The sequence below is a fragment of the Phalacrocorax aristotelis genome, chromosome 6 (assembly GCF_949628215.1).
Source record: "Phalacrocorax aristotelis chromosome 6, bGulAri2.1, whole genome shotgun sequence".
In the NCBI taxonomy this organism is placed as follows: domain Eukaryota; kingdom Metazoa; phylum Chordata; class Aves; order Suliformes; family Phalacrocoracidae; genus Phalacrocorax; species Phalacrocorax aristotelis.
Genome location: NC_134281.1, coordinates 55123307 through 55142177, shown reverse-complemented (window position 1 = coordinate 55142177; position 18871 = coordinate 55123307). Strand labels below are relative to the sequence as shown.

Genomic DNA, 18871 nt, shown 5'->3' with positions numbered 1-18871 from the left:
AGTATTCTGATTACTCCTCAAATCCTACCAAGAAACCAGATATTACAGTCAACCAGCTTAAAGTTGTAGCACATAAATAAAACCAGCCTGAGAAGGTGCAGGCCTGGATGCGTGAACGTAAGTTGAACAAAGACTAATATCTCACAGACAAACATCAATAGAAAAATTATTTCCACTTCAAAACAAAGTTTAGTTCTCTTCTTGCAGATGAGCCCCTGCTCTCAGCTCATCAGCTGCGTGGCGCGGCTCCGGCACGGCGAGGGCTGCACGTAACAGTCATGCGGTCATGGTGGAAGCGGAGAAGTAGGTTGACTGCCATCAACGCTACTCAAAAGTCTCAGGGCTGTTTAGAACCCCTCTCCTCCTACTTACCAACAATCCTCTACTTCCAAATAAAAACTAACCTAATGCAAGCTTAAAACAGTTTGTCCTGCGTCTCCTACAAAGTTCCTTCTAGGACCTAACTGTGAGAAGCAAAAGCTTTCTCAAAACTAGGCCAGAACTGAGAGACAAGCAATGAGTTGGAGGGGTCACTAAAAGATTGTACAGAAAGCCAGTGAAGCTCCAGTTAATGATGGAAAACCCCTTCTGGTAAAGACTGCCTGCATATCCTCTCAAATCCACACATCTACTCGATTAGCCTTGAGATCTAGCGCATCTCATGTCGCTTGTATGGTAGTAAGCCATGCTCGCTCAGGCACTGGAACTAGTCATTTTCCAGGACCCTCTAACTGCTGCTGCTTACAGTTGAGGGAACCTGCAGCTTTTTGAGGCTGGCCTTAAAAATAAAATCCTTGGGTCTGGCTACAACTTAACGGTCTCAATCTTTCTGTCCCAATTAGTGCACTTCAGCCACTACTCATCTTGGAAGTTAAAGTAAAGATGACCTTAAATGAAGATACAGGTCTGCACAGGGACATACCTGCATTTTTACTGGCTTACAGCTTATGCTGTCCCTACACAGTCGGGGTGGGACCAGAAAAAATAAAGAAGGAGTTGTTCCCAACTTGCAGACACTGAAATGCTATTTTAGGGAACAGACTACTAAATTCCACCTTTACTTAGCTAATATTAATTCAAATTTTTATCCTTCTAGTCTATCACACCTCATAAAATTCAAAATTACGCCTAATTACTTTTTGCAATAATCTATATTTTAGAATCAACTGCGTGCTGAAAGAAGGAATAAGCAGGGTTTGGGGTTGATGGGAGGCAATGATGAAGAATGGATGTAAAGAAAGGGACCAGAGAGAATGGAAGACCAGGGAGAAGGAGAGAGATTCTACTGAAACAGGTCTAGGACAAACCGGAGTGGGAGGCATGACTATCAGTACTGCATTCCTCTTTTTCGGCAGGTGCCCGATTTATCCACCTTTATGGTAAGCAAAATTATAGCAAAATTATTGATGTGATGCAAATTTAAACCTGGAAATGCAAAGTCATCAGAGAAGTATCTGTGCCTGGGACATCCCAAGGAGTATGTGTGCCAGAGGCAGCAGATAAGCGGGGCAGGCACAGCTCCAGCGGAGGCAGGGGATCAGATCACACTGTGCAGCCACAGAACTGCTCAGTGCCCCGGGAAGGTTACTGATGGCGGGGGGCGCGCGTGTGTAAATGAGTAAATTAAAGAAGTAGAGCACAGACTAATACAAATTAAACTCTGTTGACTTTGGGTGATAACACTAGGCCTCCCCGAGAAATAACAGTAACCTTCTGCACTTACAGGCTGTGCTACAACTGTCACACGTGTATCCTTTTGCTCCTAAAACAATACACACATTTAGGTGATTTATCCTGAGAGAATATGCAGTCTGTGTACATTCTTAGCCTACAAAGCCACATATTTACCATTACCTGAATTCTGTCTTTGTCTTCTCAAATTGATTTTCAATTAATTCCTTATAACAAAGCTCAGAGCACAAGAAATACCTTATTTACTGCTGGAATTTTAGAACACATTCAAATAAGATGCCTCAGACTTTTTCATATTATCTTCACTAAGGAAATCACTAAAAAGAGATTGTGGGAGATAACACTGATTTATAGCAGAAATACCTGTTTGGCCCTAAGTGTAACCATATTGTCAGGCAGCATTTTAATAAACAGCTACACAAACACACAAAGAAAAGACGATTTGATCTTACCTGAAATATCAAGTATTGACTGGTTCACTTATGACTGTAGCATACCAGATTATTCACATTACATTAGCTGCCAAGGAACACTATGTTTAATCAGGAAAATACATTCTGTGGTAACACTCACTGTGAAAAGCTGGTATAAGCCCAAAGTTTATTGCTGTATTTCCGTGACTGCTTAAATGACATTGCAAGCCATGCTGTTGTTTCAGACCCTTAGTATTACAGTATTTATTCCTTATTCTTAGAAGCTTCAAACTTATTTAGCATCAATTTTCACAATCCTTTAAAACTAGTAATAGCTATTCTGACTGTACTACTATGTTTTAAAATATTTCTTGTGTCTGTGAAAGTAATTCTCTACAGCAGTGCACTAGCAATGCTAAGAATATTTAGCACACTATTAAAACATCTGATTTAGTATTATGGGGCTTGGGTGTCCCTGAATGGCATACTGGGGAATGAAACTCAGTGCATATAAAAGTGCCTTGTAAACAGGCATTAAGAAAGCAAAGAACAGATAATTACAAATCTGCAATGGGGAATCTTTTCTTAAAGCATCTATACTTAATAGAAAGAATACAAGATATGTTAATTGTACCCTGTCTTCTAGTAATTAATACGTTAGCGAATACCACAACAACTGCACTGTCAGTTTGTGTAGCCAAACAACCAGTTCCTTTTTAGAAACTGTTGTTAGTATTTACATTTGGCCTATAAAATGCTGCTGTTACAGCAGCAAGTTCATGCCTCTATAATCAAGACTGTTAGCATTTCAACAATGTAAATCAATTCCTTGAAGTGTTCTCGCTTGACTCTAACCTTTTACCAATATCTGGAGACAAAATTATTTCTCCACCTCAGTCTTCTGGGATACCACCAATGAAGTTATTTTAGTCCTTTACTGTTGTCTATAGAAAAACGAAGAATTCTGAGATAGCACTTAGGAGAATCAATAATTTCTTATTAATCTGTTTTTAGTAACTCACTAATCTACAGATATCTGACTCTGCCTTGCAGGGGAGAGGGAGCTTTGGAGGAAGCAGGACGACAGACCTAGACTGAATTGTCATCATCCTCATGCCTTTCTCCAGTTTCCTTTCCCAGCTCTGCTTCATTCATCCTGGCAGCCACTAATCTGCTGCTCTCAAACTAATGTGTTAATGGCTGCTCATGCTATGAAAATATTCTGTTCTCTCTATTGCTTACATTCTTATGCAAGTCTGAAGTTCATAGTGCAAACTGGGCATGGACTTTCCAAAACCACATTGCCAAGTCATGTTCAGGTCAGGTAGGGCTAGAAAACAATTCTAAAAAATGCCACAGAACAGCAGGGCTCTCTCCATTACTGCAGCTTATGGAACTGCAGTCAATTAAAGCATAGTGTCAGAAGGCAAAAACTCCTCAGCAGACACTGAGGACTGAGCAGAGACTCTACATCTGGTCCTGTCCCAATCACAGATAAAGCAAGAGCAAGAAGGAGGGAGCATACTTCTTCAGCAGAAAAAAGAAAGCTCTAGCTTTGGCTAGAGCTCCTCCACACTGAACCACGGTCTGACTGGGAAGAACTAGCTAGAAAGGAAAACAGATTTCTCTCTGCTGTGGAGGAGTATTTATAGATGCCACTATAGCAGGGGTTAAATAAAAAGCGAGAGAGGCAGGAGATGGCTCATTCTGAGATATTCCAGAAATAGATTAACGCACGACACGTGTTAAGAGAACGTGGATGTAGACAGAGGTCCAGGATAAAATACCAACAAGAAATAAACATAATTAATCAATATAAACTCTTCGGAGTGTAAAGGATTAAAGTACTTTCATTTTTTCTTGTTTAATTAAAAGAGACATATTTAGGAAAGCAAAAATAAGCAAGATAATGAGAAATTTTACTTCAACCCCTTAAGGACCTGTAATAGTTTGCATCGGGAAGGGTCTTACCTTTCTCTGATAAATGGCAATCCAATCTGTAGTTGCAAACCACTTGTGATTCTTTATGTCATTTACACCATTCTTCAGATTTCCATATCGTTTGGTCAAATCTACCTGGAGTAAATTTCTTAGAAGATCCTTTAGGTCTGAACTGAAGTGTGACGGGAACCTTACCTAAAAAATATACATCCACAACATTAAAAACAATATACCAATTTAATTCTTCTCCCTGTGAAGTAAAACAATATTCACACAAAAGGAAAGACTGGGGCCATTTTCTGTTCTTCCTTTAAAAACAAATCAAGTAGGAATGTATGAGAAGAGTTATGATTACTGTTGCATATCTATTTCTGTTTCACACAGCCTTATCAACAGCACTACCATGTGCCTCTACCATTTTTAGGTTCAAAGTTTCTAGATCTGAGTTGAGGAAAATATTAATGTAATAAATAATTATTTTAAAAAGCTAAATTTAACTTGCTGTCTCACTGACACATTATCATCTCAAGGCATTGTCAACTATTTTCTAGGAACAAATTTTTAGATTTTACTTTTTTTATATATATACACACACACACACACACACACAGAGGAGATACAGAATCATACAATCATTAAGTTTGGAAAAGACCTCTAGGATCATCAAGTCCAACTGTCAACCCAACACCCCCAGGCCTCCTAAACCATGCCCTCAAGTGCCACGTCTACACGTCTTTTAAATACCCCCAGGGATGGTGACTCAACCCCCTCTCTGGGCAGCCTGTTCCAATGCCTGACCCCTCTTTCAGTAAAGACATTTCTCCTAATATCCAACCTAAACCTCCCCTGACACAGCTTGAAGCCGTTTCCCCTCGTCCTATCGCTAGTGGCTTGGGAAAAGAGACCAACCCCCACCTCGCTACAGCCTCCTTTCAGGTAGCTGTAGAGAGTGATAAGGTCTCCCCTCAGCCTCCTCTTCTCCAGGCTAAACACCCCCAGCTCCCTCAATCTCGCCTCATAAGACCTGCTCTCCAGACCCTTCACCACCTTCGCTGCCCTTCTCTGGACACGCTCCAGCACCTCGATGTCCTTCTTGTACTGAGGGGCCCAAACCTGAAGACAATATTCAAGGCGCGGCCTCACCAGTGCCGAGTACAGGGTCACGATCACTTCATGCAGCATATAAATGTATAGATATGCTCTGAAATAACTGAACATTCAGCAATCATATGTGAAAATTGAATCTGGAACTTTATGCTGTACTATCATCTGTTTCTGATAACTAAATACACCAACATAAAAAATCTTACGTAAATAACACAGCACTAATTGAAGATAATACACGAGTGACTTGCCAATACAATTAATTCAAACCTGGCTAAGAAATATTTGAAGATGATTTATGGGATGTAATTGCATAGGGTTTTACTAGCAAAATATCTACTGACACCATCTGAGATGGAAGAGAGACGAAAGGGGAAAAGAACACCAGAAAGTTGTATTTGTCATGCCCATAGTCTCAGCATTTGACACTCCCTATATTCATCTGATCAGTTATGATGTAAATGCAGAACATGGAATTATTTAACATAAAAACACGTTGTGAAATCAAGAGTTCTGATAATCAAGGACACTGCTTCAGTTTACCTGTCAATATGGCTCTACCGTAGTACATAAGAAATTCACAGGTTTTAACGAATGTCGTACCTAGACTCCTGAGAAGTAAGGAAATATTAACTCCACTTTTAAAGTAGAGAACTGAGTGCACGAGGTAGATTAAATGGAAGACTTAAGGTTATAAAGGAAACGTACTGCTGGTTGAGAACTGAATGTCAGAGTTTCCAGAGTTCAAGTCTGGTCCTGCTTCTGCAACCATCCATCCATGGACTCAGTAAAAAAGGTAGATGATCAACAGTACAAGTTTCAAGCAAATTACATACAACTTCAAAAAATGCCCAAGCTTTTTTAGTTTAGAAGATAAATACTTCTTTAAAAATATATCTTCTTAAGTGAATTTCCATATATTCAAAGAGGCAGCTGAAGGGTCATAGTATTACAGCCTTTCAAAGAGCAAGCACCTTCCTGATTTAAGTAAGGCCCTAGACAGCAGTCAGTCTCACTGCAGCGTACCACAGGGCCTGCTGAGGCACTTCCCTTGATGAGAATTACAGAAGTACGTAAGGTGTGTCACAGCACGTATTTATGTAGGGACAAGGAAAAGAACCACCATAACTAATCAAGTCAGCACAAAGAAACATGAAGAGACAACACTGGCTGGCAGGAGAAACAACAGAATGATCACATTTTTGTGTTATCTGCTACACTAAGAGATATTAATGAAAAATAAAAGGGAGAAGTTGGAAACACTTTTTAAAAATTTATATACCTGAACTGAACATTAGACATGTCTTGAACTACAGGACTGCAGGAGCAAAGAAACCTACTATGAAAAATGGAAATTCTTTATAGCTTCTCAAAAGCTGCAGAAATAGAGAAGCCCTGCAGAGAGATCTAGACAAATCAGAGCGCTGGGCAATCACTAACCACATAAAGTTTAACAAGGGCAGGTGCGGATTTTGCACCTGGGGCGCGGCAACCCTGGACGTACAGACAGCCTGGGGAACGAGAGGCTGGGGAGCAGCTCCCCAGAGGGACCTAGGGGTTCTGGTGGACGGCAAGTTGAACACGAGCCCCCAGCGTGCCCTGGCAGCCAAGGGGGCCAACCGTGCCCAGGGGCCATCGAGCCCTGCATCGCAGCCGGGCGAGGGAGGGGATTGTCCCGCTCTGCCACGCGCTGGGGCGGCCTCACCCCGAGTGCTGGGTGCGGTGTTGGGCGCCGCAGGACATTGAGGGTATAAAGCTACTGGAGAGTGTCCAGAGGAGGGTCACGAAGTTGGTGAAGGGTTTAGAGGGGGAATCGTTCGAGGAGCGGCTAAAGTCACTTGGTTTGTTCAGCTGGAGCAGAGGAGGCTGAGGGCAGCCCTCATGGCGCTCTGCAGCTCCCTCCCAAGGGGAGGAGGAGGGGAAGGCACTGATCTCTTCTCTCTGGTGACCAACGCCAGGACCCGAGGGAATGGCAGGGAGATGGGCCGGGGGAGGGTTAGGTTGGGTATTAGGGAAAGGCTCTTCCCCCAGAGGGTGGTGGAGCCCTGGCACAGGCTCCCCAGGGAGGCATCACGGCACCAGGCGATATTCAGGAAGCACTTGGCCAACGCCCTCAGAGACACGGTGTGAATTTGGGGCTGTCCTGTGCAGGGACAGCAGCTGGACTCGATGATCCTTGTGGGTCCCCTTCCAGCTCAGGCCATTCTATGATTCTATGGTAGAAAAGAGGACAGCTACACAAATTAAGCATACAGCTAAATAGAAGTTAATAGTTGGATCATTTTTATCCAAGCATAAAAGGATATAATACCACAATGTTGGTAAATGTAATAACTTGCATTTTAAATTTGAAGGCAGGGAACAGAGTAATATTAAAAGTCCAAGTTCTGAAAATCTAACAATGTCTGTACTCAACAAGTTACACTGTTTTTTGCTGGGGTAGAGTTAATTTTCTTCATAGTAGCTAGTATGGGGCTATTTTTTGGATTTGTGCTGAAAACTGTTGACAACTCGGGTGTTTCTGTTATTGCTGAGCAGGGCTGACACAGAGCCAAGGCCTTTCTGCCCCTCACCTCACCCCACCAGCGAGTGGCTGGGGGTGCACAAGGGGTTGGGAGGGGGCACGGCCGGGACAGCTGACCCCGACTGACCCAAGGGATATCCCACACCATATGACGTCATGCTCAGCATATAGAGCTGGGGGGAGAAGAAGGAAGGGGGGGACATTTGGAGTGACGGCGTTTGTCTTCCCAAGTCACCATTACACGTGACGGAGCCCTGCTTCCCTGGGGGTGGCTGAACACCTGCCTGCCCATGGGATGGAGCAAATGAATGCCTTGTTTTGCTTTACTTATTAAACTGTCTTTATCTCAAACCCACAATTTTTCTCACTTTTACTTATCTGATTCTCCCCCCCTATCCCACTGGGGGGGAGTGAGTGAGTGGCTGTGTGGGGCGGAGTTGCTGGCTGGAGCTAAACCATGACAGAAGTATCTATTACAAACTTTTCCCACATTCTTTCCAAACTGCTCGCTGCCTAGTAGCCAGCAAATACTGCATCTACTCCACATGAAAAACAGGTTCTGCAAAGACAAACGACTGCATATGCTAAAATACACAGAGCCTTCACTCACCTTGCCAGACACAATCTTCTCATAAATTTGAATGGGCTGATCTGCAAAGAACGGGGGATACCCAGCTGCCATTTCATAGATTAACACTCCTAATGCCCACCAATCCACTGCCTTGTTGTAACCCTGGATAAAACGGGAAATACCACTGTTAGTACATTTCTAATATAGTTTAAGGTTTTCAAGACATACATCTATGGAATGCAAAGAAAGCAAACGCATTATTGCTTGTTTAATACAGAACTTACAACCTAGTTCAAACCACACTGAAGCTCACAGATTCCAACAGCCATGTGCCTAAAATGTAATACAGTAACGGCAGAGAAACAATGATGAAAGTTAAACATTTTGCACACGTTCCTGGGCTAAGTTTCAGTGATGTATTTACGCTGATGTGACAAGACTCCCCGAGTGACAGAAATGAGCACATTTTATTTAGTTAGTTAAAAATCAAAATAATCTTGTTGCACAATGATTGAAACTTCTTTCAAAGCTTAGGGAGATTTAGTTAAATATAACACTTCCTATACTGTATACCACCACCTTTTTACCTGATTATCCACATTTCAGAACAATCACTTTCGTATTTAGTAAACTAGTTATGAGAGCTTAGAAGTTCAGTTATTTAGCTGTTACAGTGTCATTTATTATCTGATCTTTAAAGCCAGAACATAAAATCATTAGTAAATCCTATTTAATATTAAAGAAAGACAGAAAACGCCACCAACCCCATCAATTTTGTATGTGCCCTCTAAGATCTTTTACAAAGCTCAGGGCTGAGACACAGTCTTTCCTGAAAAATCTACTATGGAGAACTTGTAGTAGTCACACTGCAATTTCTTCTGCTACTTTAGCTGCATAGGGGCAAAAAAAGCTGCAAATAATGTACATTTTCTCCCCAGATAGAAGTATTTTCAGTTTAATTTTAAAGACCCACAAAGGGTATTTAACTAAACCACATATTAAATGCATATTTTAACATTATGCGTTATGGTTGTTTATATCATACGCAGTTCCATAAACTATAAGGATATTTTTCCTTTACAAAACTTAAGGGTTACAGTTGAACAGCTATATGACAAATAATATTTCGTCTACGTTCAAACACTTAGTGCAAGTACTAGACACAAACTGATCAACAGTAAGCTCAGACTGCATGTATTTTCTGTGTAAAGCCAGTGTTTTGTCACATTTGATTTCATGTGAAGTGCCTTAAACCTGAAACACACTGCAACTAGTTATTTAATGACTACTGATTCATCCGATGTGTGGTTCTCCTCACCTCTGGAGCTCCTGTTCTAGGCTGTTAACACTTCAGAATGTAATCACTCAGATACCCTGTTCTGATAAGCATGCTAGTTAAAAAACCCTAATTACGGATTCTTTAAATCCCCTTTCCCCCTCACAAGACGCATGGCAAGCGTATGTAGAAAGCTCTGTACAGTTAGGTAAAAATCCCTGCTTTGGAGTAAGTTTCAGTACACTAAAAAAATATTTACAACGCAACGATTGCATTTTGTGTGATTCACAGAGAGTTGACTAGTAAAGGTTTGATTTTTTTAAAGTATCAGCAATTGTTTATCCCTCAGAGTGTAATAATTGGGTGATAAGTTTTAAGTGCATCAAATGCATGGCTGAACAACAAGACAAAGTACCTTGCTGAGAATTATTTCAGGCGCCAGGTATTCTGGAGTCCCACATAACGTCCAAGTTCTTCCTTTTACTCTTTTTGCAAAGCCAAAGTCCGTGACCTGTCATCGGAAGAAATAAATTGACTGCGAGTGCATTTCTACAAAGAAATTTACTTTTACGTACTTTCAAATATTTTGGAAAGCTATTTTATACAGAAGAAAAATTTGTTTCTCTAATCCCATAGTATCATAGATTCAGAAGTACCTTTAGTAGCCAGTCCTTCCAATACTTCTAATTCAGAGAGATAGAAGGTTTCTTGTGATAAAATTAATAAATAACACAAAATACACATATTCCCCCTGACACAAGCTTCTATTTATAATTTAAAAAATTAGCGGGAACTATGTCTCACTAGTCTTCCACACGTACTGCAACTACATTCATCATTTTTCCTATACTTTTCATATCAGACTGTTTATACTGCTGAAAGTTTTAAGTACGGGAATATGAACAAGATAGTTATCTTTTCCTTTAGTTAACAAATAAATGAATCACGAAAGGGTCCAAGATATCCGCCAGTCTTGTAAATTTAGAATTTTGTCATGTAAGTGTATAAAGGTTATATGTAAAATTAGTGTGGGAATAAGGCAGCATAAATGAGGTCTTGCAGCAACTTCCGATTGTGAATGGCTTTGAAAGCATCACCAGAGTCAAGCTTGTTTATTTGAGGACTTGGGGGGCGGAGGGGAATGTAGCAGTAACTGCATTCACAAATGGCAAGTTCTTGGCCATTAGAATTCTTCATTCCACTTGTCAGGTTTTCTGCAGGAGGTTTTCAGAACTCTGTATGTGATACCGTTCTCTCTGTGATTTTTCCCGGACCATATTGTGGAATACATGCAGAAGCCAGGGAGTTATATCTGAAATTCTGGGATCAGTTTCAAGCTATCAAGTCTATGCTTGTTTGGGGATCCATTTCTTTTGTTTCCTCCGTCTTGGTATAATTTTGAATGTACTGTACCACAATGATAATCATTGCTAATTATGCCATAACCCGTGCTGATGTTTCTGATACACTAGTGTCACAATTAAACAAGCCAAACTCCAAACTATCAAGGCAGCTTTTGCTTCATTTTTGGTAGAAACAGCAGCAATCACAGCTGGAAGTGAACGGAGAGGGTGACGTGCTGACTACACAGACCTGCTTCAGTCAGCAAAGAATCATTTCTGTGTTTGTGAATGCACATCAGTCTATGTAAGAAGAATACACTGCAGACATGGGACAAATGGTAATGGCTTTGAAATTAAAGAAATAAAACAAAGTTTCTAAATTAAATTTTGTTGGAGCTGTAGTATCAACATCTGAACACAAACCCCCTCTCTGCTCAGAAGCAGAAGCGAACCAACCTCACATGGGGAGAGTGACTGCTGGACCCGTTATCACTTGCGTTTTGCCCACCATCACAAAAACATACTGTTGCGTATAGAGAGTCGCCAGTTCTGGTGACTATATGGCTTTACATTAACGGGGCTCCCCAACCACATTAATAGAACTGTATTTCTCTTCTCCCTACAGTGTTATTTTATTCTCCAGGCAAAATTATTTTACAGTTATAAACAACATAAGATATGAATCCTTTCCACTTCTCTCAAACATTTTTATTATATATTTTCCTGTTGGATTCTGCTACGGCAAAAGGGGACACAATGAGGAAAGAAGAGCTTCTATAACTTAAGGACTGAAAAGCCTTGCAGAGTGCTTGTTGCTGTATCCCACTCTCCCATTTCCCATTTAAATCAAAAACGTAAGAGCTAAAATGAAAATGAGGAGGTGCCGTGAGAGGCTGTTGTAAAACCAAAGTTGTCGTTTGCAGCACTGCAATTCTGATCTGATCTGAAGTCAGCTCTTACTCCAGATGTGCCGAGAAGGTTAGGGCTTTCCAAGGGTGGGATTCATCTGACTGAAATTAAGTACTATAGTGTCGGTGTTGACATCTAAGCTGGTTACCCTAAACTACTTGTATAGACAATGCAGAGAACCAAGCCTTTCGTCTTGTTCTAGGGCAGGCATGCAAAATAGGTCAGATGAACAGAGCCATGTGATCACCTACTCCTCACCACAGACCCCAAGGGAAATCTTGACAACTCGCTCAACTGCAGGCAGCTCCATTGTGCGTACTTAATTTTAGTCAGAGGAAGCACAATCCAATGGTTTTAACCATTACTAAGCAGTAGGGCATTTTAACGCTCCCTGAACACATGCTAACGTGCCCGCCAGCTTCAGACCATTTATTGTAAACACATTTGCTAGAATTACCTAACCCTACACTCTAAGACAAGAATCTACTCCCTGAAGATATGAAGAATATCATACCTGGATGTATCCTTGCTGATCAATTAAGAGATTTTCAGGCTTTAGATCTCTGTAGATGAGGTCTAATGAATGGAGGTACTCAAATGTTAGCACTATCTGAGCTGCATAAAACCGTGCGTGTGGTTCACTGTGAAGAAATAAAAGAATATTAAGAACCCAATGCTATGCTACAATACTGAAACAACCACGTAACTGCCGAGGATAGAGAAATTAAGTCTCTTTTAACTGGTTCTTCTACTGTGTAACAAGAAATGAAAAAAGCAAAACAGCAAACATTTTATAAATTATACACTCATTCCCTAAATTTAGGTCTTGCAGCTAAAATACACATGCAAATCGAGACGAGCGTATCCTACAATACAGAGCTTAGACCTGAATTTTACTTTTAGAAACTATCACTAATTTCAATATGCATAGGAATTCCAAGATTCTGTTGTACAGAGATCACAAATGCCTGCATTAACTACCTGAAAAATAAGAATAAATGACAAGTTTTTCATTGCCTGGCTAGTTGAAGTCCACTGAAAGAAGGGTAAATTAAATGCACTTACCCCTTCAGATTTTTTCTTCAATACTAACAAATTTTATAAAACCCCCTTCCCCCATTAGCAACATAAGCCTTTTGAAAGGAATATCATCATTAATACTCTTACCTGAACCTTCCGATTCTTCTTAGATGTGAAAACATCTCACCACCAGGAACATACTCCATTACCATGTATAAATTAGAATTGTCCTAAGGAAGCAAGTAAACACACACAAATACGCATTAGGCATGCTGTAGTCTCCATAATTCCTACATGCAGTATGTTTTATTAAAGAATGAATATGAAAAATCGTAGCCATCCAATGACCTTAACAAATATGAAGCAACACAGGTAGAAATTCTGGAAAAAGTGCCAACACACATCACAAAAGGAGCATCGTATATCTCAAGGAATCTATTTTTAAAGTAAATTTGAATAAAGATAATTAGCGCGTTCCTGACACAGGATGGTGTGTAAGTGGTCTGAAGGAAGAGAGGAGAAGATGCCTATTGCAAGACAAGACCTTGTACTCTTAAAAGTTCAGAATTGACAGCCTAAGGTATTCTTGTCTCCTACAGCCCCAGCCCCAAACCTCAGAACCGTAAAGATTAAGGTAGAACATGTTTGTTAATTTTAAATGCTATTAAAAAAAGAAAAAAAGAAGGAAATATGTAGAGGACACATATCACTCTGTAAACTAGGAAAATATTTAATTTCTTTACAGACTGATGAGCACATACTGTCATGAAAGTAGAAGCTAACCTCAAAGTTCTTTCCTTCATGGTTAAGATTGTCATTAAGACCTGCCTCAGGTATAAATCTCAAGCAAAAAATCTGCAGAACAATAAAAAATTGTCTGTTCCTTATATTGGTGCAGAAATACATCCTTTGGCTTCTCTCAAAGACAGAACAATGCCTAAAAGCTCCCTGCAGGACAAAAGCCATTTTCCCTCTAAAACAAGGGAAATCTCTAAGAGTTTAATGTAATCTAATTTTCATTTATTTATTTGGAGATATCCTTTCAAACATCACTGGGTGAATTGGGTTGCGTGTAAGAGTGCACACAAGTGCAGGAACTCCTGCTCAAGACCTGAAAACGGTGCCAAGTGAAGCATCTTTGAAAACAAAAACACTTGAAGTACTGTAAAAGTTGTTTTTACTATGTGAATTTTGAGCACACACTTCCCTGAAACCCAAAGAACTACTTTCAGAATAACGATTACCTTAAAAGAATACTCCAGTTTTACAAGGAAAGGAAAGTTCACCGCTTGTAATATTCTCTTCTCATTCAGCGTGTGTTCTATTTGCTTCAGTTTGACGACCTAGGAGAGAAAAAACAATCTTCTGTTTAAGTATGACACTTTATAGCTGTTGATAAACTTTGCAGTGTAAAATGGTTAGTTGAAAGCAAGCTTGTAACTGTACAGATAATGAAAACCCTTTTGGATTACTATTACAAAAACAGTGCTGAGAAAGGATTAAAAAGTCTAACGACATTTTAAAGAGTAACACATGCAATACGGTCTGCAGATAACTCTAGAAATAGTGTTTCTTACTACATGCGTAGTGCAGAAATCAGCAAGGAAAACATTTTTGTAAGAATTGCTTGTGTTTGTAATGGAGATACTTTTGCAGGAAGATGACAGTTCAATAAAATCAATTTGATCTTTGGACCCTTTGCTCAGAAAGGCAGGAAATTGTGCCAGACACATTTAATTATGAATTTTGTTATGTGCGAACAGGAGGAAACGGACTTATTTTACATAGCTCACATGTTAGCAAGACTAAGTAGAATAGAAATTCAAAATTACCACTCTCATAAAAAGTTACTCCTGCCAGACCTTTCAATGATTTTTGCTTTTCTGCTTAGCAAATTGCTTAGCAAAAGTATTAAAAGAAATTAAATGCTACCTTCTTGGAAACCATTATAACGTTAAGCTGCTGACAAGGCAGCAAGTGGCAGGTTTGCGACCATTGCTCTTCCTCAGCAATTAGCAATTGGTTTCCTTGTGTTAAACCCCAACGTTGCACAACTGATGCTTTCCATTTTACTTAATCCCTACTGGCACAATTTATCTATATTTCATTTTGTGAATGGCATGATTTCCAAGTAAAGTTACCTCCCCCCCAATAGGAAACAAGGAGAAAATGTACAAGAGTCATCAAAACAAGTCTGTTTTGCATGTTTGGAAATAAAATCTAACTGCTATAAACAGCAGATAAGCATGATATTCCAACCCTGACTGAAACTGTGTTTAAATTTAACTTTTAGATGCAAAAGGTAGTACCTATAGAAAAAACCCACTAGTATTTTGAAATAAATATCATACAGAAGAAATAGTGAGTTAAAAATACTAAATCTCTTCTGAATCACAGATCTTTAGGGACTAAAAAAAAAACTTTACTCAAATCAGCTCGTTCGTGGGAAGCGGCCCCTTCTTCCCTACAACGCTATGGTACTGGAATTATCTTGCCCATCAAAGCAAGCAAGCTGGGGTTTCGCTCTGATATTGTGAAGCGTTCAGCTGCAACGCCAGACAAGACTTTACCGCCCTTCCTGCATCTTTCGCCGCTTAGATACTGGAGCGTGATGGCAGCAATACCACAGGCTGAAGCTGCTGTTCAACGCTTCATAATATCAAACTGGAGCCTCAGATAACACGTCTTTGCTCACATTTAAGCTCAAGCTCAGGGCACGTCCACTGACAGCTTCCTGTAGATGACATGATACCTGGTAACGGCAGATCCTCCAACAGCTTGTTTGTGTCTGAGCTTTTATTAACAATATTTTCTTTCAAAAAAAAAAACCAATTACATAATGAAACTAGCCAAGCAATGTTATGTTTCAGCCTTCCTAAATCAAGGCAGACAAATCAAGGAATAACGACCCTACACACAAAACTACTGGCTACATCAACATTTATTACATTTTTTTTTCATATCCTGATAAACCAAGCATAAGACTGGGTAACAAAGGGACACACAATATGCTTCCTCTTGTTTCAAGTAAAACGTAAATGAAATATTATAGGTAGCCCGCACATTCTCTTATTTCAGACATCTCTACGTTTTCTGTAATATACAAAGCAAAAGGGATGTGTTCTCCCTAAACCATGTCCTACTTTTTGATCAATTAGTAGAAATTACTGATATAACACTATTATGTACTTGTGTATTCTGTTAGAAATATAATTATATGTGCTAAGTTGAATTGAAAAAGCATTTATATTCCATAAAGGAACATTTCAGACTTCTGATTATAGACAAAATAATCTAATTTGCTAATAGAAGACTGATACCTGGATGCAAACATCTTTAATCCTGTGAATCTTTTATTGCAAGTTCACTACAATCATTAAAAATGTGAATTTTTCCTTTTACCAGATGATTTTATAGCTATGGCTTTCCAATTTATTTTAGACTGAGAGGTAGCAATGAGTTTAACTTTTTTTTTAATCCTCAGACTATTTTTATGGCAGCTTTCTGAAGTAAGATATAATTTCCTAAATTGCTCTAGTGACAAGGACTCAGCCATTCATGAAAAAGGGTTCAAAGAAAAAACAGCTGAAAATCTGAAATCTGACGATGGGCTCTCCGTGGGATGCTCATCGCACCTCGTGTTACAGCAACGCTCCCCGCAGGACGCCACCAGCCACACTGAGGTGACAACGAGGTAAATTTCCACATGGGTGGAAATGGTCTGGGCCGTCTTTCCGTTGTACTATGTTGGAATGCCTTTTTAATTGAATTGTTTTGTTGGGTTTTTTTTAATTATAAAAGTTAGAAACCATTGTTATAGGAGAATACTGAAGCTGCAAAAAAAATGAGCTTTTCCAAATTAAAAAATAATGCCAGAATTAACACTAAAAGGTAAGTTTACTTTAGTTTCTTCTTGTCTGACCATTATAAAGTAGTCTTTAATTAAATGACACATTATTCCAGGTCCAGGACCACAAATCATGTGTAAGGAATACTGGAACTGCAACTCAAGGAAGACAGTTTGATAATGTCACTGCTGTAGTTCCATTAGATAAAATTACTCAGGAATGTAATAATGTTTAAGTGCAAGAGTCCACACTGAGGCAACGCTGACTTTCATTTTGTCACTTGCTGATTAAGTTCTCTTTGACAGATTAATATTTTCTTAATATGATTTTTCTTACACAGCAGCAGTGTCACGTACAGTGCCTTACAAAGAAGGGCTCTTATATTGAGGAGCTTAGACTCTACTAATCTAAATAATGTACTTCTGAAAAACTTGTCAGAGCCATTAAAAACTACTTGTATTGATAAATTTCTTAAAAATAGTTCTTAGCATTCTATTTAAAAAGTTAAACTTTATCAAATGACACTGCTTACTTCATCTAAGAGTAATAAGCTGTTTAAAAAAATCAGGCTGGAGTAAAAATACAGATTCAGGCTACAGCACTTAAGTTTTCAACACAGAATATGTCTATTGTCTGACAGCTGTTCTGAGAGAGAGACGACTGTTCGGTCTATGCTGTTTCTATAGATGCAACAAGATTATTACATAGCAATGCATCCAAAAAGTAATACCTCATGGGATCAAGAATGGAAATTATTCCTGCAAACAATTTGTTAGGTTATGGCTCACAAATAAAAATTTTGAGAACTTCTGAGCCAAAGAGTCTTCCAGAATTTTGAGCTACCCTGCAAAAGTCGATTTATTTATTTATTAAATACAGCACTATGTTTTGCTTTTGCCAAAGACTATATAGGCCACCTTACAAAAGCTAAGCAAAGAATTTAGCTGGTAACATTTTATTAATGCCTTGGACACTACTTAGAGCCTCTTCAGCCTGCCATTGATGTTATTGGCCATTGTAAGAATTCTAAGCAATCCCAACAACTGAATCTGCTGGCTAATAAAGACAGTCAACTGTTTAAAGTATCACCATTATTCAAGCGTGATAGGGGAAAGCACAGTAAGTGCAGCAAGTTTAGCCACAGTTACTAGTTCTTTGTCTCCATCCAACTCTTCTGTACCACAAAAAAGCCTATTAATTACACCAACCTTCTGTTTGTCCAGTATCTTCATCGCATAATACTGTTCTGTGGTTTTATGTTTCACCATCATAACTCTCCCAAATGATCCTGTTCCAAGCGTTTTTTGCCTCTCAAAGTCATCTAGGCCAGCAGTATTCTACATGTGCAAGGATATAATGACATTATTTACAATTTAATACCCAAAGACAAATTTTAACTGTATGAATCAAATTCATTTATGAAAGAAAATTGAGTAATATTACTTTTATCAAAGACAACTATAGCCAACTATACTGTTGTTATAATTTCATGCCTGTCAAATTTTAATGAGATTTTACATTGCACGCATTAAAACAGAAGAAGACTTAACTGAATTGTATCAGCATTTCTATAATTTGTCTGTACAGATGATACATGCTTAGCAAGAAACATTTAGCAGTAAACAGATCTTGAATTTAACATGCAGATAAATAACCCCCCTCATGCTTTACAAACAAGAATATTAGAACATGCAAAAAACACCAAGCTCCAGAGACAGCTCTACATGAGAGTTGTCTGGAGGGCATATCACTGAGTAAGCTGTCTCAGACACACAATACCATAGCATTTCAAATCTGCTTGGAAGCCAACAATGACCCTTCCCCAAAACCCTAACCCCCCCAAGTTCAATTTGTAAAAGATTTCTTTCTAAGAAGCTCCTTAACCTGCCCCCAAGCCCCACACGGCAGACTTGATACCCTTAATTCCCCTTAATACCATGGGGGAAATTATTAACAGGGTAGATTACAGATGTGCCAATGCTTAGTGATATAAAAAGCCACCTAACACATGCCAAGAGATTGACTCTTGTCGTGTCGATGGTAAACATCGTTCTCAGTAAGGGAAAGCTGTTGTTCAGCATGAGCATTTCATCAGGTCAAATTTGGAGAAGACCCGAGAGTCTCTGCTGCCGAACTTCGATGACAAAACTGACATTAAAAAGGGAAACTCCTACAAAAATTAAACTTATTTCTTTTTTCAGCGCTGCTCATTACAGACTGACAACATACT

General features: G+C 39.3%; 1 protein-coding gene across 5 annotated transcripts in view; it reads right to left on the bottom strand.

The window, feature by feature from the left end:
• Positions 1-18871, bottom strand: part of PRKACB (protein kinase cAMP-activated catalytic subunit beta) — a 76322-nt gene that overhangs the window by 3166 nt on the left and 54285 nt on the right. For all 5 annotated transcript variants that reach the window (XM_075098017.1, XM_075098016.1, XM_075098019.1 and 2 more), the window contains 7 exons: positions 17850-17978; positions 14038-14136; positions 12941-13023; positions 12288-12414; positions 9937-10032; positions 8285-8407; positions 4077-4241 (listed from right to left, as the gene is read on the bottom strand). In XM_075098017.1, the coding sequence (XP_074954118.1) occupies positions 4077-4241; positions 8285-8407; positions 9937-10032; positions 12288-12414; positions 12941-13023; positions 14038-14136; positions 17850-17978 (822 nt within the window). The remainder of the gene's footprint in view (positions 1-4076; positions 4242-8284; positions 8408-9936; positions 10033-12287; positions 12415-12940; positions 13024-14037; positions 14137-17849; positions 17979-18871) is intronic.